General features: G+C 39.6%; 1 protein-coding gene across 1 annotated transcript in view; it reads right to left on the reverse strand.

The window, feature by feature from the left end:
• The window catches only part of ZCCHC4 (zinc finger CCHC-type containing 4), a 54,968-nt gene that overhangs the window by 17,039 nt on the left and 13,782 nt on the right, over positions 1–24,147 (reverse strand). Inside the window, exons 4-8 of the mRNA XM_043572856.1 lie at positions 21,751–22,026; positions 20,820–20,900; positions 8,978–9,050; positions 5,109–5,259; positions 3,494–3,594 (exon numbers count right to left, since the gene is read on the reverse strand). Of these exons, the coding sequence (XP_043428791.1) occupies positions 3,494–3,594; positions 5,109–5,259; positions 8,978–9,050; positions 20,820–20,900; positions 21,751–22,026 (682 nt within the window). The remainder of the gene's footprint in view (positions 1–3,493; positions 3,595–5,108; positions 5,260–8,977; positions 9,051–20,819; positions 20,901–21,750; positions 22,027–24,147) is intronic.

Genomic DNA, 24,147 nt, shown 5'->3' on the forward strand with positions numbered 1-24,147 from the left:
TTCTTCCAAGATTAAAGAGCCTCTAAAAGGCAGTATGCTAGGACTCACACTTCTGACTGTGAATCAAAATTTCTTTTCATTATCACATCCTTCCTTTCTAATCTGCCCTTAATAGAACTTTTAGTTTTCTAGGTCTTTGATGATTATTTTATTCTGAAGTCATCAAGTGCTTTATCATTGAAGAGTCTGACTTATATTTTATGAAGATTTGCAGCATTTCTGCATTCTTCTTACCCGAAAAGTATTTCAAAAAAAGAGATTTAGTGATTTTTTTTTTTTTTTTTTTTTACTGTATTATGGTTTGGGAGCTTATAATCATCTTGGGCAATGTGAGAAAGAAGGTCTAATCAAGGTCTATGGCAAAAGACCTGTAAAGGAGAACAAGAGACTTTCAAAATTTCATTTGATGCAGGTAGCTAATATACAAGAAAATAAACTACCACAAAGTAAGGTTAAAATAACAAGAGAAAGAAAAGAAAGAAAATAAAAGTGTCAGAAAGGATAATAATAGAAAATCCAGAAAAAAAATCAAAAGGAAGGAAGGAAGGAAGGAAGGAAGGAAGGAAGGAAGGAAGAAAGAAAGAAAGAAAGAAAGGCCATCAAGGTAAGATACAACAAATAAGGTTTATAAACACAATGGGAGATACGGTGAAAATCAATTTCTCCATCTGAGCATATAAAGGGCAGTAGTGTTCTGATCTTTAGTAGAAATCAGGAAAAACAAAGATTTTTCTTTGTTTCACAGATTGTATTCTAATTTTCCTTTTCAAAGCTTGGCTTTCTCTTTACCAAAAAGACTACTTTTTACCCTGATACATATGGCCTAATTAGAAACTTTTTTCATCAATACAATGAATTGTATAATTATCATTTTTTTAATGTTCATTTATTTTTGAGAGAGAGAGCGCACGTGTGCAGGGGAGGCGTAGAGAGATGGCGAATCCCAAGCAGGCTCCTCACTGTCAGTGCAGAGCCAGACGCAGGGCTCAATGTCATGAAATGTGAGATCATGACCTGAGCCGAAATCAAGAGTCAGACGTTTAACCAACTGAGCCACCCGGGCTCCCCTGGATAATTATTTTTTATAAGCTTGGACCTTGGAACAATTTCTCAACAGCGAGACTCCAGTATTCCCACAGGTTCCTTCCTAGTAACACGGGCTGTCAAACAATGACTGGTTTCTCCACAGTAACCTCTCTCATCCACTCTACTCTTGATCTGCCTTCTTTGGGTTCCTTGCCATTTCAAACTCTTGCCCTTAGTGAAAACTCATCTCTAAAAGTGTATGGAAGGGCGCCTGGGTGGCTCAGTTGGTTAGGCGTCCGACTTCGGCTCAGGTCATGATCTCGTGGTTCGTGGGTTCAAGTGCTGAATCAAGCCGCTTCAGATCCTCTGTTTCTTCCTCTCTGTGTCCCTCCCCTGCTCACGCCCTCTCTCAAAAATAAACAAACATTAAAAAATAAATAAATATGAATGGACCAGTTTTCTGAGGGACCTTACGTTTTGCAAATTTAATGTTTCAGATACTGTACAAAAAACAAAAAAAACGCCCGAAAGAAGAGTTTTACCCCCACCTTGGGACTGTCTGAATGGTGACAATAAAGTGATAGTCACAACAATGCTGAGACCAATAGCCTTTAATCTACATCTGCTGTGCGTCAGGGACGAGGCTAAGCTCTTTTGTGTGTTATATAATTCTCAAAACCTTATTGAGGCAGATAGATTATTACTCTGCTCATTTAACAGGTCACATGGGCTGCAGAGAGTTAGATAAAATGTACAGGCCTAGCTAGTAAGGGGCAGAACCAGGATTAAAACCCAGTTCCTTTTCAACTTTGGAGTTCACACTGGTTTTCAGACAGTTATTTATTCAATGTGCATAAGGCACCTACTATTGTGCCAAACATCGTGCCACATGATTCTTCACTGTCAAAGGCAGCAGGCGCTCCTGCCAACTGAGAAGTTTCCTTGGTTAACATCTTTAGGATATGGCCGCTATCTCTGCTCTGCAAATGTCCACACTAGAGGCACCTCTCAGACAAGAAACAGAAAACTGTGTGTCCTAAAAAGGAAAGTAAACCGGAATCGGGAAGAATTATGACATGGACTTTGCCTAAAGCAGAGCTTGAGAATTCAAGGTTAAAATGGTTTGTGCTAGATACGCTTTTGGAAACGAACCTGGTCATATGGCTCAGAAGCCATAGAAATGTCCATTAAATTCGATAACATAATGTTTGGAATTCTATTTCGGTTTTGGAAATTTATTTTAAGGACGTTATGTAAAATATGGAAAAAATTATTTGAATAAAAGGTGTTTATGGCAGTGGTATTTATAGTGCCTTGAAGGTGGAAGCAATCTGAGTCCAAAAAAAAAAAAAAAAAAGAATGATAACAATTGATAACATAACTTGTTAATGAGATAATTTAAAGTGATTAAAAGCATAAAAACTATGGCGCTACATTTACAAATGTACACGTCCATAAGACACAGGGGGGAAAACAGAATTCAGATTTGTCTGCTATGATGACAAACACGAAAAATTATGATATTTGCTATTTGGGATAGAATCACAGGTAGGGTCTATCCTCTCATTTTTGGTAACACTGTTTCTGAAAGAAACAACAACTTTTTTCATATGGTAATTTTCATCATTCTCATGATAAATGTCTTCAAGATTAGAAAGCTCAGATCCAAGCACTAGCTAGTAACAAGTAGGGAAGACATTTTCAGTTCTATGGCTGAAAAGCCTTCATAAAGGTAGTCCGTTGCTCAGCAGCTCAAATAGAAAAATATCACTACAAAAGAGGAAGCAGTGGCCACTTGGTGACCACACATGGTGATGGTGACAATCGGGTTAACTTCAGAACCCAAGGGAATGAATACAGGAAAGTGGACATTAAAGCAGAAGGAGTTGAGGGCAGAGATGGGAGGGCGGGCTGGTCAATTCCACCCTGAAATCAGCACACTCACCCCCACACACAGACCTCAGCATCTCTGCCTCTCTGACATGCTGCTACCTGGGACACGCCTCCCTTCAGAGCTCCTGGCATCCTCTGAGTTACTGTACATGACATGCCACCTACCAGAAAAGCGACTTACTTCTCTACAACCTCTGAACAGACAAAAATCCCCGTTCCTAACAATGACTCTGAGGTTCTGTGGCATCTTCTGGTGATGATAAAGGTTAGGTCAGTCGGTCTAAAACCTAGTTACACTGCAGAATCACCCGGAAAGCCTGGGAAAATCTGGTTTCTTCGGGCTTTACTCTCTAATTTTGATTTAGTTGGTTTATTTTGGTACCTAAGAATCTATATTTTTAATCAGCGCCCTAAAATTACAATTAGGAACCTCTGGACTAAGCTACGTATGGTACAATTTTAGTGTTTAATACAGCTTATAATATTTTCATATGCTAAACCTGATGGATAGTCTGATCAGAATATTTACTTAAGCATTCCTCGGTCATGCCCGAAAACAGAATATTTACTATACCTGGTAATCCAGCATGCAGAAGCTTGGAAAAAACTGACGAATTCGGGATTCAAAAAAATAGGGGAAAATCCAGAATACAGGTAGTTCTTTGTGACTGCTATCTAATGGATCAAAAAAAAAAAAAAAAAAAAAAGGAAAAGAAAATAAGAAGTTTAAATTAAAAAAAATAAAACAGCTATAAGTGAAAAACTTCTGATACTGGGAGAAATTGCAAACATCCAATGCATTTAAATCATACAAAAGAAGAGAATGTTCACCAGACTGCCATTTACAACCTGATCTTTCCCAAGAGCCAGTGGAAATGTTCTTTTAGATCTAAACACAGCTATAAAGGAAATGTAAAAGGAATCTTTACACACATATCACTCTATTCCAGTAAAGGCAAAGATACCACCAGTAAAGTGGGAGATGAAAGGGAGCATCACGTGAGGAGCAAGGTGGCTGTGCTGTGGGGCAGGAAGCACGGGCCAGAAGGCAGAGGCCGGAAGGCAGAACACAGCTCTGCCACAACTCGTTATGTGCTTTTCCGGGGTGAATCAATTCTTTCCCAAATCATGGAAGATTCTTAAAAACAATTTTATCCACATTAACTTTGATGACAGACTGGGGATATGGCTGTTAATTGCAGAGCACCCAGTAGAGGCTGAGCACAATACTAGGTACTTTCTATACATTATCTCCTTACAATAACCCTTAGAGTTAGATGTTAACAACCCCATTTATAGCCAGGGCAACTGAAGCCATAAGATTTAGGCATTTTGTTCAAGTTCATGTGGCCACTAAGTGGCAGAACTGAAATTCAAGACCACTGAGCTCTTTATTGCTTCCCCAATGACCCTGACTTTATCTATTCTGATAAGTGGACTTAAGATCTGAAAATAAGTGGAATACTTAATACTGTAAGTCATGTTTTAGATTTCGTTTGCATTCTCTCTCCAAAGCACAAGCACAATTAACGAAGCAGCCTGGCGCTCTTACAGTTTATCAACTTGCAAGCTGGAAGCTAAAAAATGATTGTACCAACTAATTAGATAATTACATAAAATCCTTCAAAGGCCTAAGCCACTTTAAAATGAATAATAACCCCCCGTCATTAACGCACCTCTATCTACGTGGGTATCTATCGCTGATAACCACTGTAAGGCTAGCGCACGTCCGATCTTTCTACCCCAATCTTGGCACAGTTTAGAGCTCTGGGCCACAGGCTGGGTGACCTCCAGGGGCTTTGGGCAGGACTTTAGGAACATGGGATGTAAGATCCACGAGGACAGGGAAATGTGCCCATCTCGCACGGTACTCTATTCCCAGCACCCAAACAGTACCCAGTACTCAGTAAATATCTATTAAATAAATGCCAACGGTTTACTGCGATTCTTCATAATGTCCCCTTATGCTCACCTGCAAGTCATTTTGAGAACACATGATTAGGAAAATACAAAGTGTATCATGATAATGAAGTGTGCCACATTCTCAAATGAGCCCGTTTTAGAAAAACACAAGAACCCAAGACATGTATATTTTATCAGAGCTCTGATTCACTGAGCTCTGCTAATATTTGACAGGAAGTAGATACACAGATACATGTTTGTTTTGCAGTAAGTAATAAATTACACACCTTGGCTTTGACCTTCTTTCCACATAGCAATTAACTTCTTGAATGTAACAGCCAGAGGTTCAACCAAGCCACCAAAAGGAGGATCTGTCACCATAATGACTCCCTCACCTTTATCTTCCTGTAAAAATGTTCTGCATACTTCAAGGGCAGCCTGGAACAAATAAAAATTCATTTCTAAATGAGGACGAGAGGGAGGCACTTCATCCTATCTGGAGGATGTATTAGGCTCGGTCCTCCTGTTTGTGCTGAAACTTCACCCATCCTGCCACCTCAGAGTCCCTCGGTGACATCCAGAAGCCTCTCTCATTCAGCCCCCAGAAGATTTTATCTTTGGGCTCCTCGATAAGTGGGTTTTTTAAATTGCAAATTCAAACACCATCACTATCAGAGGACTACACATTTCAAATGGTTAAATTAAAAAACTAAATTTAGTAACCTAAAAGAGAAAAACTCATTACCCATGAAGACTATCTAAAACGCTAAATTCAATTCCACAAACAGAAGCAGGGACTGAGCTAAACACTGGAGACACAAAGACGAATAAGACGGACTCTTTTCCTATCTGGTTTGTCCACCACCATGAGTTCAGTTTAATAGGAGCTACACATCACCAGTTTCCATGCACGTGTTCTTGAGCACCGGGTATATGACAGCTGTATTCGGACATGCACCGTACGTAAATAAATGAAAGACGACAAATAACAAAGGCTGTGAAACCATGCTATTAACGCATTTTCCCAACAGACTAATTGTTTTCAGTCATTGTAAAGTTAACATTAACCACTGTCTAGGATATTTATTATTTTTTGCTTTGGGAGAAGTTAATAAGAAATATACCTATGATACTAACTCCAGTCTACTGACTTTGTAGTAGTTTTCAAGTACTCATCTATAAAAGCAAATCAACACACTATAAAAATGGCCTAAGACTTTAAAGTTTAATGGCGTTTTAAACTTTAATCAGCCCATATGTACTTTATAATAAAATATATATTGTTCTACTACTAAATCAATTTAGCAGACCCAATTGATGAGAGGAAAAACCACAACATCCTAATCCCCTTTCCCTAGGAGAGTCTTTATTAACTTCCTACTCGGAGTCCTACGGCGATGGATGGTTATGTCAGGAAGGTTAATCATTTTTCAAGTAGTGCCTGGCACTTCCTTAACCTGCCTACGTGAACAAGGACTTCAAGTACAGATGATGTTATTGAAAAACCTTCAAATTCCTTAGGCTTAAACGTAGGAAAGGAAAAGGAACAAGTAAGTGAAATCTAAGCTCTTAACCAAATTAAAAAACCAGTAAAGAGTGCATTTGTCTCCAATGGCGGGATGGCCCAAACCAGTCGAGTATGTTTGTTTCCAATGGTGGGACATCCCGTCGTGACTTGCTGAGGGTCCTGCTGTTGACCTATGGGAAACGCATGCTTGACACCACCAACGTTGACACAACTTAACTCTTCCCTACACCTTAATCATTACTAAAAAAAGTGCCTGGTACTTTAAATAACTTCCCTCTAGACATGCTTCAACCTCCTTGACCACTGAAGCATATGACACTTCCCATTACCTGAAAGACTGTATGATTTTCTCTGGGAAACAAGGAACACCTGCTTTTTAATCCTGTGGACTGTGAAGTGCTTACCTGCAGAGACAGAGACCTCTATCCCCGAAAGCTCCCTGCACACCTTTACAGGCGCCTGGTAGATGCTTAAATACTCAGTGATGGATTAGTAGATGGTAAATCTCTACTGAAAACCTTTGACTCAGGAAGCAGGCAGAAAAAGGGCAGACGGTAAAATCATCAAGACAATAGTTTTCTGTGGATCAATCTCTACAGTTGCAGTGCTATTTAGAGGCTGCTCCTAAAATATAGAGAGAGGAAAGCCTGAGCTAGACGATTGTTTTCTTCTGGGAAAGATAAAGTGGAGCTCGGTCTTGGCAGCTTATTCCAACCATTATTCTAGAAACTTTTAAGGTATTTCCATAAGCTTTCAATAAAAGTTCAAAGGAATTTCCTACAGAAAGGTGAATCACATGCTACTTTCTTAACATATAAGATACTGTTAGCCAACGGTTAGTGATTTCAATGTAACTTCACTCTTATCTTACCATTATTGTTCAAAATAGAATGCAAATCATGGTATAGTATTAAAAACAAATAAGCAAATGAACAAACCCGACCCACTACTGCGGTATCAAGCAGTAACACAGACTCAGTTATTACTTCGCCAACTCTGAACCCAGCCCTGACCACACTCCTGAGCTTGAGGCCCCCCACTTTCAAGAAGCCATACTCAATACCCCTAAATCAACATTTCACCAGCTCCAGAAACTTGACATTTCCAAATCTCCCTTCCAAACTTCCCTACCCTCTGGTTTGAAGAATGAAATACAAATCCAGGCCGGACCACCATATCCTCTTGGACTTCTCCCCCAGTATACTTACCACCCAGTCTTCTGGTTTCCATCTGTGGAAGCCCACGGAATCCACCTCTCTCTTTTTCCCACTGCCACTGTCCTAGTTGAGACGCCCATCATCGTCCACTGTCAAGTGAGTTTTCAATACCTCTCTCTCCTTCACACTCATCTAATCAGTTCTCAAATCCTGGAGATGATCGACCACATAACTGCTTTGGGAAACTCTGCAATATGTCTAGTTCTAACTGCTATTTATTTCAATACTTGGTTTTTATGGCTATCATAGCTAAAAAATATAGAACCCAATGCTGACTGAGTCTCGTCGAAGGAGTGCATCACCGGCTAGACTGAATCAGGAGACTCATTTTTCAATCCCAAACAACAATTTAGAATTTTCTTTCATTTCCTGGATGTGTAGTGTTTTAGTTTTGCTTGGTTTTTGTTCTATCATCAGTTAATATCTAAAAACATAATATATACGTATACATGGTCCAGAATTTCTGGAAAATTGATATATATACATATATGGATATGTGCTTCAAGTAGTCTTGATAATTTCAAACAGTGTGGCCAACTTCCTGTCAGGTGTCATTACTTGGTTGGGTATAGTTTTTATATCGTAATAAGACTAACAAAGAGCTCAAACTAGGAGTGCAAGTATCAGCTCTGCTATGTTGTTTATTCATAGTGACGTTACTAACATCATAGTACTGACAGATGCCATCTCCTGCTACACACGGACAGCCTCCCCCACTACCACCATCCCCCACCAGAGCGGTACATTTGCACAACTAATGAACCCACACTGACACACCATTCGTAGATTCGGGTTCACTCCTGACACAGTCTAATTTTTAAGAATTAGTTTAATAAAACCATAAACCCCCTTAATATTTATCAGGGAGGCAGACATCAAACAACTAACCACAGGATTATTTAATTATAGTATCCAAGTACAAAGGAGAACTTGACCTTGTCTGGGGGCCAGGGGAGGCTAGAGAAAGTGGCTTGGAAAAGAGCTCTGAAGGATAAGGTGAACTTAACAAGGCAGAATGAGCCCAGAAGGCAGAGGAAACACCGTGGGCAAAAGCCCCCGGGGCAGAGAAGCCGCGCCGAGATGAAAGTCAGACATCCTGAACACGAACACACACAGCAGAGCAGGGAACAAAGAGAGCCACTGGAGGGTGGCAGGGGTCAGCTCAGGCTGAGCCACGTGGGCCTTGGTAAGAAAGTGGGTCTTTATCTGAAAAGCAGCAAAAAGTCACAAAAGAACAAGAGTACAATCGCTTCTAGGGGCTCAACACACACTGGGTGGATGAAGAAAACTAAACACCAATAAATGGTGGGACAGCCACAGTCGGATCTTGAGGAACTCAAAGAAAATAAGAAAGGAGGTGCTCTCGAATTTGTTCTTCCACAGTAAGAAGGAGGACGGCAATAATTCTTACCTTTCCATCAAAGAAGTGATGGTTGAACATGTTATAACGGCAAAAGCTATCTTCCATATAAAACTGTGAATACCTGTAAAATGATTTATTACTGTAGTTATCTGTCCAGTTATGTATACAGTAAATACATACAAACTAAATTTTAAAACTAGCAAAGCACACCTTTAATAAAAGCAATTCCATCATTCCTTACTTTTCGAAGTAAAGAGTGCTTTCCCAAAGTCTCAGGGAGTCCATAGCAAGGAATAAATATCAAATTTAAGAATACTCGCACATAAGACTCGCATGTTCCTTCAGACCACAGAATTATACAGAAACAATGAGATAACTGACCGATTATTATGCAATTTAAGCTTGAGATGGGTTGGCAATTAAGATACATCTCTCATAGTTAATAATTTGAAGAAAAACACTGAATAAGCATTTCTGCTCGGCAGCTGTTAATTATTTTTTTCTGTGGTTAACAAGGAAAACACCTAATACAAAGCATTTCTTGTGCACTGCGGATTAGCTCAATAAAATATACTTCTCGATATATAAGAAAAATAAGTATGTGCATTTCATATTTACTGAATTAGTGCCAGGAAAGAGAGATATTTATTTACTGATTGAACCATTTTATTCTGCTAACATACTACTTTAAAATGCAATCAGTAATGAATGAGAGTACCAGCTTTGGGTATTAACATTTTATAAATTTTTGCTAATTTACTAAAAATTCATAGCATAGGATGGTTAAATTTGCATTGATTTGATTTCTTACAAGACTGAGTTTTCTTTATTCCTTAATTGTATTTGTACTGTCTCTGCATCTTCCCCAGGTCTTGTTAGTTCTTGCTGAATTTTGAGTTTTTTGTATAATATAGAAACTTCTCTGTTACCGCAATAGGATTCTGAACTTCCAAAATTTTCCCATAAGCAATTCACATATGAACCACATTGTTTTTCTACAGGATTCATGACCTAGTGAAAAAAAATCAGGGACACATGCTCACTTCTTTCAAGTTGACACATGGTCAACTTTTGACCAAATTGTGATAGCGGCACTTTGCTTCTATTTTTTTTTTTTTTTAATGTTTGTTTATTTTTGAGACAGACAGAGGGGGTCGGGGAAGGGGCAAAGAAAGAGGGTGACAGAGGATCTGAAATGGGCTCTGCGCAGACAGCAGAGAGCCGGACGTAGGGCTCAAAGTCACGGACTGCGAGATCATGACCTGAGCTGAAGTCAGACGCTTAACCAACTGAGCCACCCAGGCACTCCACTTTGCTTCTACTTCTACTTCCGGTTCTTCATTACTGTCCGTAACTGATTCACCACCCATGGCGAGTGCTCAACCCAACGGACAGCCTTGCTTTATCCTCTCTATTACACGCGGTTAAAAGTACAGGCTCTAGAGTCAGATGGTCTGGTTTCGAACTCTGGGTCTCTCACTTACTACCTGTGTAACCTTAGTAAGTTATTTAACCTATCCGAGCCTCCGTTTCCTCATCTACAAAACGGAAGAAATAACAGTGTTTGCTTCATAGGACTTGGTAAGTATAAACAATGCACGTAAAGTGCTTAATCCAATGCATCTACATAGCACATAATGAAATGTAAGGCATTGCTGTTTTAATAAATATCTGCTATAAAGATTTATATCTTAATTCCCCTAATATTAGGGAGTTACGTTTACATCCAACCAAAATTTCTCCTCTTATAATTTAAACCCACTTCTTCTTGTTCTCTGGAGAGAGAACAGCTGTTCATTTTGAGTACAATGTCCCTTAATATCATTTGAGATACTGTTAGCGCATCTGCTGATTTCATAAAACATAAATTTGCACTGAAGAAATAAAAGGTTTGAATAACTGAAAAGTATTTAAGCTATACACTGTAACCTGATGAACGTTCCAAAAACTGTGGGACAATGTCAGTTACCGTTAATAAACAAATGTCTCCCTATTTAAGTAAATTCCAAATAACCGGTAATATAGGTATCAGTTATTTTATATACAGGTATATCTCCATACTAGTACAACTGCAGATCAACTATAGTTTGCGGACTTTCTTCTCTCTTCCATAGCTTGTTAAGGGTGAGCAAAGGAAAATACAACCCCTTTTAAAATATATTTCTACCCCCCTCCACCTTTTTTTTATTGCTTCAAAAAGACACAACAGCCATTTTTAAAAAATTAAAAAAAAGAAAATTTTATTTACATAAAATTCAGCACAGCACACTTGTCCAAAACATTCTGGGAAGCAGTGGGCAGAGTCAGAGACAAAAAAAGCCAAAATTTCAGCTCTGAGTTTCCATCAGATACAAACAAGGGAGCGTAATTTTTCATATTCTAAATTATGAAAAATCACTGAACTTACCCTCTTAAAATGAAATTGGCCTCAAAGAATTATTCTCTCTATTGAATAAGGCAAACAAAACCAATCAGAAATGCATGCACTTGAAAACTGCAGAAGGACATTCATTTAATTTGGCCATTCATTCTCTTTAAATGAGAGTCAGTTACCAAGTGTAAAACATGCTCTATACACAGGAAATGTAATCAAGAGCTGAATAAAATTAGTCCATGAAATGAACCTAAGAAATTCATTTTTTTTTATATAACTTTATTTGGATGATAGTTTGCCAAATAGAGTTTCACATCTTTCATGCTAAAATTGGAGCATGTAAAAATCCATCTTAGCAAATGTTAACTTCATATCTTAGACCTCCTGAAGAGAATATTTATAGCATATATAACACTGGGGTTGAGGCAGTTCTCTGAAGCCTTAGACCTTTTGTAGGGCTGCAAGGAACCAAAGTCAAAGGGCCAAAAGTAATGACTCACTGCCACTCTGTATCACACGGGATTCTGTTCCTGCTTTAATTGTGGTCCCTGTGAGAAATCCAAACAGACTCCACATCCCATAATACCGGAAGTACAGGCAACAGATTCAGTTCATTCTGGCCACTAATGTGTTTCAGTAAAAGAGTTCTCCCTCAATACCCAATGTCAACCTTTTACAGGACTGACTCAGCATCAAAGAAGCTAAGCTAAGTAATACAGCACTTTCAACTTTTGTTTCCATCACACACACCCAGAAATGTATAGATACGAAAAGAAAAAAAAAATCAATATATTTGATAAGTTACCAAATAACTATCCACATCACCTACTCCGTCCAAGAGATTTCATACAGGCTTGAGAGAGGTAAAACTATAAGACACAGCTTAAATGAAGAGTTAAGAGTCCATGTAAATCTTTCAAATTAAAAGTCATTCAGCCAAGGTGAGAAGAGTTCTAGTGAACTGTTGTACAACAATGTGAAGGTATTTAACTTAATACCACTGAACTGTACACTTAAATAAGTAACTTGGTAAATTTTAACCTATGTGCATTTTAGCACAGTTTTGTTGTTTTTGGGGTTTTTTTGTTTTTGTTTTTGTTTTTAAAACTACATCAGGGTACCTGGCTGGCTCAGTCCATGGAACATGAGACTCCTGATCTTGGGGTTGAGAGTTCAAGCCCCACACTGGGAGTAGAGATTGCTTATAAATAAATAAATAAATAAATAAAATCTAAAAAACCAAAAAGTAAATTAGGGCACTAGCAATGAATAATACAAAATGAAATTTAAAAAATGATTTAATTTACAATAGCAACAAAAAGAATAAAATATTTTAAATAAATTTAACAAAAAACATGCAAGACTTATACAGTGAAAAACTACAAAATATTTAAAGAAATTAAAAACAACCTAAATAAATGGAAAGAACTCTATGTTCATGGACTGGAAGACTTCATATTAAGATGGAACCCACACCAGCCAAAACAATCTTGAGAAAGAATACAGTTGGAAAACTCCCACTTTCCATTATCACAATTTACTACAAAGCAACTGTAATCAAGGCAGTATGAAAGTAGCATAAACATAGATCAAATAAACAGAGTTGAGAGCCCAAAAATAAATGCATACATTTATGGTCCTCTGGTTTTCAATAAGGTACCAAGATAATTCAATGAGAAAAGAATAGTCATTTCATAAATGTTGCTGAGGCAACTGGATATTCACATGCAAAAGAATAAAGTTGGACTCCTACCTCACACCATACATTACAAAAAACTCAAAATAGATCAAAGACCTAAATGTAAGAGTTAAAATCATAAAACTCTTAGAAGAAAACATTGTGTAAAGATTCGTGACCTTGAATTAGGCAATCACTTCTTAGATATGACACCTAAAACACAGCAACCAAAGGAGAAAAATTGCACATAATCACTAATAAAAAGACAGCCCACAGAAAGGGAAAAAATACTTACAAATCATATATCTGATGAGGGTCTAGTATCCAGAATATATTAATTACTCTTTCAATTCAACAATAAAAAGACAGCCAATTAAAAATGGGTAAAGGATTGAATAGATATTTCTCCAAAAAGATAAACAAAAAGCCTGTAAGCACATGAAAAAATGTTCAAAATCATCAGCCATCAATAAAATACAAAACAAAGCCACAGTGAGATACCACATTAGAAAGACAGACAATCACAAGAGTTGACAAGAACATGGAGAAACTGGAACACTCACACATGGCTGCTGGGAATGTAAAATGGTAGTCACCTTGGAAAACATCTTAGCACTTCCTCGAGAAGTTAAATGTAGGGTCTCCACATGACCCAGCAATTCCACTCCTAAGATAAATGCCTGTTATGGGCTGAACTGTAACCCGTCAACATTCATCTGTTGAACCCCTCACCCTCAGCACCTTGGAATGTGACTGTATTTGGAGACAGAGCTTTTAAAAAGGTGATTAAGCTGCTAGGAATTTACCCAAGAGATACAGGAGTACTGATGTATGGGGGCACTTGTACCCCAATGTTTATAGCAGCACTCTCAACAATAGCCAAATTATGGAAAGAGCCTAAATGTCCATCAACTGATGAATGGATAAAGAAATTGTGGTTTATATACACAATGGAGTACTACGTGCCAATGAGAAAGAATGAAATATGGCCCTTTGTAGCAACGTGGACGGAACTGGAGAGTGTGATGCTAAGTGAAATAAGCCATACAGAGAAAGACAGATACCGTATGTTTTCACTCTTATGTGGCTCCTGAGAAACTTAACAGAAACCCATGGGGGAGGGGAAGGAAAAAAAAAAAAAAAAAGAGGTTAGAGTGGGAGAGAGCCAAAGCGTAAGAGACTCTTGAAAAATGAGAACAAACTGAGGGTTGATGGGGGGTGGGAGGGAGGTGATAGGTATTGAAGAGGGCATCTTGGATGAGCACTGGGTGTTGTATGGAAACCAATTTGACAATAAATTTCATATATTAAAAAAATTAATTAATTAATTAATAAAAAGGTGATTACGCTAAAATGAGATCATTAAGGCAGTCCATGATGCAAGATGACTGGTGTCCTTATAAAAGAGGAATGTGGACATACAAAGAGAAACTGGGGCTATGCTAAGTGAAATATAAGTCAGTCAGGGAAAAACAAATACTATATGATTTCATTCATATGTGGAATTTACAAAACAAAGTAGATGAACATATGAGAAGGACAAAAAAAGGAGAGAGAGGGAAGCAAACCATAAGAGACTTTTAACTAAAGATTAGAACAAACTGAGGGTTGCTAGAGAGGAGGTGGGGGGGGGTGGTTAAATGGGTGATGGGCATTGAGGAGAGCACTTGTGATGAGCACTGAGTATTGTATGTAAGTAATGAATCACTAAATGTTATTCCTGAAGCCAATATCATACTACATGTTAACTTACTAGAATTTACATGAAAATTTGAAAAAGAGAGAGAGAGAGAGAGAGAGAGAGAGAGACACTAGGGCCATACACACACAAAGGAAAGACTACGTGAGAACACCGTGAGAAGATGGCCGACTACAACCAAAGGAGAGAGGCCTCAGAAGAAACCAAATCTAATAAAGACAGTCTCTTCAGCAAGTGGTGCTGGGAAAACTGGACAGCAACATGCAAAAGAATGAACCTGGACCACTTTCTTACACCATACACAAAATAAACTCAAAATGGATGAAAGACCTCAATGTAAGACAGAAAGCCATCAAAATCTTTGAGGAGAAAGCAAGCAAAAACCTCTTTGATCTTGGTTGCAGCAACTTACTCAACACATCTCCGGAGGCAAGGGAAACAAAAGCAAAAATGAACTACTGGGACCTCATCAAAATAAAAAGCTTCTGCACAGCAAAGGAAACAATCAGCAAAACTAAAAGGCAACCTACAGAATGGGAGAAGATATTTGCAAATGACATATCAGAAAAAGGGTTAGTATCCAAAACCTATAAAGAACTTCTCAAACTCAACACCCAAAAAACAAATAATCCAGTGAAGAAATGGGCAAAAGACATGAATAGACACTTCTCCAAAGAAGACATCTAGGTGGCCAACCGGCACATGAAAAAATGCTCAACATCACTCATCAACAGGGAAATGCAAATCAAAACCACAATGAGATACCACCTCACACCTGTCAGAATGGCTAACATTAACAGCTCAGGCCACAACAGATGCTGGCGAGGATGCAGAGAAAGAGGATCTCTTTTGCAATGTTGGTGGGAATGCAAGCTGGTGCAGCCATGCTGGAAAACAGTATGGAGGTTCCTCAAAAAATTCAAAATAGAACTACCCTATGACCCAGTAATTGCACTACTAGGTATTTATGCAAGGGATACAGGTGTGCTGTTTCGAAGGGGCACATGCATCCCAATGTTTATAGCAGGACTATCAATAATAGCCAAAGTATGGAAAGAGCCCAAATGTCCATTGACGGATGAATGGATAAAAAAGATGTGGTGTATATATATTCAATGGAGTTTTACTCAGCAATCAAAAAGAATGAAATCTTGCCATTTGCGACTACATGGATGGAACTGGAGGGTATTATGCTAAGCAAAATTAGTCAGAGAAAGACAAATATCATATGACTTCACTCATAGAAGTACTTTAAGACACAGAACAGATGAACACAAGGGAAGGGAAGCAAAAATAATATAAGAACAGAGAGGGGGACAAGACAAAAGAGACTCTTAAATATAGAGAACAAACTGAGGGTTACTGGATGGGTTATGGAAGGGGGGATGGGCTAAATGGGTGAGGGGCATTAAGGAATCCACTCCTGAAATCACTGTTGCACTATATGCTAAATAACTTGGATGTAAATTTAAAAAAAAAATAATAAAATAAAATAAAATAAAATAAAATAAAATAAAATAAAATAAAATAAAATAAAATAAAAACAAAAAAGAAGAAACCAAATCTACTGACACCTTGATCTTGAACTTCTAGCCTCCGGAACTGAGACAATAAATTACTATTGTTTAAGCCATCCAATCTATGGTTACTCTGGTATTGCAGCCCTAGCAAATTAACACAATACCCAAGAGACAATAAAACCTATGTTCACACAAAAACTGTACACAAATGTTCACAGCTGCAATATTCCAATAGCCAAAGAATGGAAGTAGCACGCGTCCATCAACTGATGACAGTTACATGCTGTAACACGGAGGAGCCTTGAAAATACTAAGCTAAATGAAAAATGCTAGATACTAAGGACCATATGTCGTATGATCCCATTTTTATGAAATATCCAGAACAGGCAAATCTTCAGAGACAGAAAACAGATTAGTGGTGGCTAAGGGCTGAGGGAAGGAGAGAGAAGAGATCACTTATTGGGACCACGATAATGGAGAGACAGCTCCATCAGAAGTGATGGAAATGGGGCGTCTGGGTGGCTCAGTCAGTTGGGTGTCCAACTCTTGATTTTGGCTCAGGTCATGATCTCACGGTTTGTGGGTTCGAGCCCCACATCGGGCTCCATGCTGACAGAGTGGAGCCTGATTCCCTCTCTCCCTCTCTCTCTACCCCTCCCCTCTTCACATGTGCGTGCTCTCTCCCAAAATAAATAAATAAACTTAAAAAAAAAGTGATGGAAATGTTATTAACGATGAGCATTTAGCACAATTTGAGGCTGAAGTTTAGTGCAACACTGTATCCTAGATCAGTCAGTCTTAACAGTTTGCCTGCTGTATTTGTAGTCACCATTTTCTCTGGACTGTTTGAGCAAAAAGAGGTAACTAACTCCTTCATCTCCTTTCGCACTTATTTGGAAGTTTTAGTTACAGTGTTTAACTGGCATGGATGGATAAAGTTGGAGTTTTATTTCTAAGAAAACTTCACAAGCTGACTTCCACTTAATCCATTACCTCTATCTTTCTGAAATGTATAGTCAAATTAGCTGAAGGAAAGATTCGTAGGACTACGTTGCCAAAGCACTTCATGGAAACTAACTTACTGTTTCACGTTGATCTGCATATTTCTGTGTTTCGTCATGACAGTGCTTGCATGCTATCTGGTGTACTGAGCACACACACAAAAAAATTTCCATTTTAAACAAACGACAACAAAAAAAAAGGTGATGGAAGTGTTTTGGAATTAGGTGGTGGTGACAGTTGCACAACCTTGTGAACAATACTAAAACCCTGCTTTTCCTACGTGAAATATGCCTCAGTTTAAAAAAAGAAAATATGACTGATATATAGTGGGGAAAAAAGATTATGATTGTCTCTTTTCAAAATTTTTATATGCATAAAAAAGGCCTAAAAAGCCAAAATCCAGAATGTTTTGGGTGATGGAATTAAAGATCTTGTCTCTTTAAAGAGCTAAAATAGGAGCGCCTGGATGGCTCAGTTGGTTAAGGTCTGACTCTTGATTTCGGCTCAGCTCATGATCTCAGTCATGAGATGGTGCCCTGTGTTGAGCTCCTGGCCGGGAGTGGAACCTGCTTAAGATTCTCTCTCTCTCCCTCTCCTCTTCCCCTGCTCACACACACACTCTCTCTCTGTCAAAAAAATAAAAATAGAAAGATTTGTTAAAAGTAAACCAGAGATTCTTGGAATTTGAGCAAATCACAATGAATCACTGATTTTTTTCTAGTTTGTGCACAAGACAGTCCACCACAACTGGCTTGGAAAAAGCTTGACTTGAATGAATCAGAACACAAAGAACCATGACTGTACCAAAGAAAGACAACACTGTACCATTTTCATGGAGGTAAAAGTCCCAAAGGCAGGGACATGAGCACTACTGCCTACTGATATACATGATGTTAGATAATTCAGCTGTGGACATGTGATTTTTGTCATCTCTCATGTACCTATGGTAAGAGAGGGTTTCCTTTGGTGAACCCACTCCATGTGGTTGGTCAGGGTTGCCGGGCCACCCTACCTGGCAGGCCACCGAGATGGTTCTGGAACGGGCAGATGGCCCCAGCCCAGCCAGCCCTTCCCCCATTGGGGCTCTCAGGAAAGAGTGCCTCTGGCCACTGGACAGTGAAGCTAAGACTACAGGGGCTCAAAGCTGCTGCTGTCAAAGTGTGTGATGTATACTGTCTGGAGAATAAAGCCAATCCGGAGAAAGACAGAATGAGAGGTGCAGAGAGAGAGACGGAGCCCGAACGACACAGGGCAGTGCCCAGGACCTCGCCTGGACTGAGGCCTGCTGTATCACAGGCTCCGGTAACATGAGCCAACACGTTCTCTCTGACATAAAGAGACTTCCAGGGCTCCAATATAAGGTGCCCGACTAACGAGTGCCTTCTTGTAAACACGTGAGGGGCCTGCAAACCCGCTGCCGACGAACCTTTGTGGACCAGGCACGGGGACAGATGGAGAAAGGGAGATGGAAGGATGACAAGAGAGAAACGGGCTACATAACAAAGGCTCATATACAAGTTCAAAAGCAAAGTTATTTTCAGAGGGTAACTTAACTTTTGGAGCCAGACTAACTGGGTTTGAGTCCCGACGTGGCCACTTACAACCACAAGGTCAAGCCTGTTCACCTCTTTGTGCCTCAGCTTTCTCACCTGGCAAATGAGGATGAGGACAGCACCGACCTCACCGGGGAGGTGAATGTGAAGACGGAGTGAGTTAGAGCAGGGTTTGACACAGGACAGGCACTCAACGCAAGCACCAGTTATTGTGAATACTGTTATCGAAAGAACCCAAAGTTACGCTTCTACCTTCAAAATAACATGTTTACAATAACTTAACAATCATTCCTTAGGAAAGGAATGTGGTGTTTTAAAAGAGAATCTGCTCTATCGATACAATGGAATGTTAACAGAGCCTTACAAGGAACAAAGTACCGTGAGGTGCCATGACCTGGATAAGCCTTGACAACATTACACCAAGTGAAAGAAGCCACATACTCAGGCCACACATTGTATGATTCCATTTATGGAAAACATACAGAAGAGACAAATCCACGGAGACAGAAAGCAGATCGCTGACCGCCAGGGGAAGTGAGTCGGTTTCTTTTCAGCGTGACAGAAATGTTCTGGAATTAGATAGTGGTGATTACTGCAAAACATAATGAATACACCCCAAACCACAGGCATATACGCCTTAACTTGGTGAGTTTTAAGTGAATTATATCTCAATTTAAGAAAAAGAAATTGAATTTCTCTTTTAAAAGTCTGTATTATCACCTATGGAATTACATCTTGCCAAGCCACACTCATGTTAAGCAGAAATCGCCAACTGTGCTAGTCCTGTTAATACGGAATGAGAGGTTACAGAAACTGTGGCTTATTTCTGAGAAATGTAGCTGCCTCTATTAGACCACCTAAAGTTGACCTGGAAATCTTAAAAATAGTAATAATAAATGATAAAAGCTGGACTTCTTGTTGTAACTTTTTACACTTTAAAAATCTGTTGGCCTTGTCTTTAGCGAGAGAAAGCACATGAAATTTCACAGATTCTCTCTGACAAACACTGGAATATTAGCCAAACAGACTCTATCAGATCAAATAAAAAGAAACACAGTGCCTGCTTCCTTTGACATAGTCAAGAACAAGTAAAAGATACTAAGAACACAGTGTTTTATAGCATCACCCTGATCTTGGGGAATCCAAGTAATTACAGCAAGTAAGGAAGGGCAGTCCAAGTTTGCAGAATCACAGAGACTGTGGATGGACACATGAGCTTCTAAATCACCACCTGAGGGGAGGTACGACCCGCGGTCCTCTGTCAGTCTCATCTCCGCTTGTCCCAACACATCAGACGCCATTCAATTCTGGCCTTCTCCCACAGACTTTGCCTGTTTGTTAATCCTCTGCTTTAACACCTGTCTCTTCCCTAGCTCTCCCTTGACTTCAGGCTATTTCCAGTGAAAGACAACAGGCACATCGTCTGGGAAGATCTTTTAAAATAAGTATCTTATCACATTTCCAACATGATGAAACAAAATCCTGAAGGAAGTTCACAATGATCTTTGAAAAATAAGTGTATGAGAAGAAATTTCACTCAGTAAGAATTTATCTCTAAATTATAAGCCCAAGACAATGAGACACATTCGATGAAAGAATTTAGGAAGCACATCAGCAAGAAGGAATCCACTGCCTTCGTGTTTGAAATACGGAAGATTACAAGTGGATTTATATGACTAAAAAGGCAGCTTCTAACCAATTACTACTTCGGAATGTTAAAGGAATGCAACCAGTAACAAACGATAAGAGGAAAACATTAACAAGGAATAGGAGACAACTGGGTGCCCGGGTGGCCCAGTCAGTTAAGCGTCTGATTTTCAGGTCATGATCTCGCGGTTAGTGAGTTCAAGCCCCGGGTCGAGCTCTGTGCTGACAGCTCAGAGCCTGGAGCCTGCTTCAGATTCTGTGTCTCCCTCTCTCTCTGCCCCTCCCCTACTCCGGCTCTCTCTCTCTCAAAAATAAATAAACATTAAAGAAGGAAGGAAGGAACGAACGAAGGAAGAAAGAAAAAAAGAAACAAAGGCGACAATGAACGAGAATAAATACCATACTTTGTAAACCTACCGAAAATCAATATCCAATAAAAGGCTTTTAATGTTAGACTTCTCGTCACCTGATGCTTTCAACCTGATCAGCTCATGCAACCTAAAACAATTAATGAAAGCAAATTTAATAAGGAATTACAAATGCCATAGATAATAAGCAAATAAACCAAAAAAAACCCCAAAAAACAAAAAACAAAAAAACAACACAAAACAAATAAAAACCCACCAATGTTCTCCTGGTATTTCTAATATTTCAATGAAACAACTGAGGTGAATTTGGCAAATACAACTGTTTCAGTTTTCAAGTATTTTTTAAAAGGTAGAACCTATTTGAAAAAGAGAAGTCTAAAATTGTAAACAAGTCAAGAATCAAACCAGAAGGAACCTTCCATCATATAACAGAAATCTATAAAGGTTTCTCTCGAGGAGCACCTGGGTGGCTCAGTCGGTTAAGCGCCCGACTTCGGCTCAGGTCACGATCTCAACGATTCATGGGTTCAAGCCCTGAGTCAGGCTCTGGGCTGACAGCTCAGAGCCTGGAGCTTGTTGCAGATTCTGAGTCTCCCTCTCTCTGCCCCTCCTCTGCTCATACTCTTTCTCTCTCCCTCCCTCTCTCTCTTTCTCTCAAAAATAAACAAACATAAAAAAAAAAAAAGATTTCTCTCAAATGACATATACAAACTCCTTAGGAGAAGGACCATGCTTTCTACTTCCTTTGTATATTTAAAGCTGCGTGCGATGTCTCGGAACATAGTACACAGCTGCTTGATAATTCCGTGTCACAGTTTCAACAGTGGGGATAGAAGTTTAAAAAAAAAAAAAATCATTGGGAGGGGGGAGGGGCTACATGGGTCAGGGGCATTAAGGAATCTACTCCTGAAATCACTGTTGCGCTAGATGCTAACTTGGATGTAAATCAAAAAATAAATAAATAAGATCACATGACCTACCTTGGTGTGCCAACGCACAGTACTCTCGTGAGCCCAAGGGCAGGAAGCAGGTCTACCAGGAAGTGGCAGGTACGCTCGGCAAACAAGTACTGGGCGTTTGTCTTCTTGTTCTCCAGTGGACGGAGAAGCTGGGTAGGCCTGCCGAGCTGGCCGGCAGAGATGTTGCCCACCACCCAGTGCTCATGGTGCTTCTCCCAGTCGTCCGGCAACAGCAACTGCTGGCATCTTTGACAAAACCTCCTCTCAGCCAAGGGCAACTCAATAAACTTCAAGTACCTTCAGGACATAACAAAACACAAAGCGATGCGTTGGAAGTCTGCTGTTTTAAAGACACTTTCTCTTGGCTATTTTTAGTATGCAAAAAGTATTATTTTTTTTTTAATTTTTTAAATGTGTATTTATTTCTGAGAAAGAGAGAGAGAGAGCAGGGGAAGGGCAGAGAGAGAGAGAGAGAGAGAGACAGAGAGAGAGAATCCCAAGCAGGCTCTGCACTGTCAGCACAAAGCCTGACGTGGGGCTCGAACTCACAAACCGTGAGATCATGACCTGAGCCAAAGTCAGACGCTCAACCATCTGAGCCACCCAGGGCCCCCGCAAAAAGTATTATTACTTCCTGAAGAGTACTGTGTAAAGAGGCAAAGGAAAGAAAAATCTGTGGAATGCTGGCTAGGATTTATGTCTGGCTGCATACCCACGAAGTAGAAAAGAATCAGCAGTTTTGTAAGAATTGAGATGCTCCAATTCAGTCACTGAACGAAGATCAATATCCACTTAAAATGTGAATATAATATATTACTCAAACAACGTAGTAGTAATGGAGACTACTATTACGCTTAAACTTATTGACAAATCCATGTGTTCCAACGCTGAAGTGTTAAGTAGTCTGGCTCGGTATGACAGTCATTTTAAAATGAGAAATTAAGATCGTTCTTCAATTTTTTATGGCATAGTTAGCGGGAAAAATTACCTCCTAAAAGAAAAAAATGTTCCCACAAAGTTCCTCTATTCTTAGCACTACTGATGGAAGCAGCTCTACAAAAGCTCGTCCCCAAAATAGCAAGACAATACCCAGAGCCTTAAAAAAACTGTACCAATGGCCCATTTGGTCTCCTTCAAATCATCCTCCTATCTGATTTCAAAGTTACTGCTTTGATTTTTTTCTTTCATTTTATTAGAGATAATTAAAGAGAGAAAACAATCACTGTATGTTTTAAACACTGCTGTTGGATAGCCACTAGCAGCTATGAAATCAGAGTAGGGACACAAAAGAAAACCAAATAACGCTATTGAGGCCTATGGCGGGTCAGAAATGTCTGAATCTAAGCATGTCATATAGTCCACTAAAGGGTTCTTATCGTTGAGCGGAGCCATACAGTTTCAACTGAACTGAACTCCGGGACTGCACTGGAAAAACTGTGAACTTCACACAGAATCAAAGTGGGTTTTAAAACTTTTTATATCTAAGCACAGTTTCACTTCAAAGCACCCACGGCAGTGACAAATCGATGCTCTGAATGGCTACAGCAAGAAATAGGCTTATCGTGCCAGTAATTTAAATGTTTCTATTTCCATGATAACTGTGCTTTTGACAGCTTTATCTATGACTGGGAAGAAAAGGGAAAGCGATATTAGAGGAAACTTTTATAGTAATTCAAAGTAAGACTGTCGGTAGAGGAAAGGGACATGAAATGCCGTGGAAAGAATCAGTACATTCTCCAGCAAGAGCAACACTGAATTCACTACTATTTCCTTTCATTGTTAAATGCGGAGGGTTGAAGACTTTCGCGTGCAGCCATGATAGAGTAACGGAAACCAGACTGACCACCTTGGCCCTCAAAAAATCTTTTAAACAGGGGCGCCTAGGGGGCTCAGTCGGTTAAGCGGCCGACTTCAGCTCAGGTCATGATCTCGCGGTCCGTGAGTTCGAGCCCCGAGTCGGGCTCTGTGCTGACCGCTCAGAGCCTGGAGCCTGTTTCAGATTCTGTGTCTCCCTCTCTCTGACCCTCCCCCATTCATGCTCTGCCTCTCTCTGTCTCAAAAATAAATAAAAACAGTAAAAAAAAAAAAATTTTTTTTTTAATCTTTTAAACAGACAAAATAACATGAAACTGCGGCTTTAACATAATGGACAACTGGCAGCCGAAATGGGGAATGGTGAGAGAAGGGAAGGGTTGAGGGGGAGGACAGCTGCCAGTTTGCCGCCTGCGCAGAGCTGGCAACAGAGGACAGAAAGCCCAAACAGCGCTCAGGGAATGGATGAGCAGAGCTGGGAACTCGTGGAGGCCAGGGCGGCTAGAATTCACAGGGCAGAGCACTAGTGAATGCACATGTGGAGCATCCCAGCCAGAAAGCAGGACGCGGAGAGAGAGGGAGCTCCACGGTTTGCTACGACTCCCC

Source organism: Prionailurus bengalensis, chromosome B1 (genome assembly GCF_016509475.1).
Source record: "Prionailurus bengalensis isolate Pbe53 chromosome B1, Fcat_Pben_1.1_paternal_pri, whole genome shotgun sequence".
NCBI classification, from domain to species: domain Eukaryota; kingdom Metazoa; phylum Chordata; class Mammalia; order Carnivora; family Felidae; genus Prionailurus; species Prionailurus bengalensis.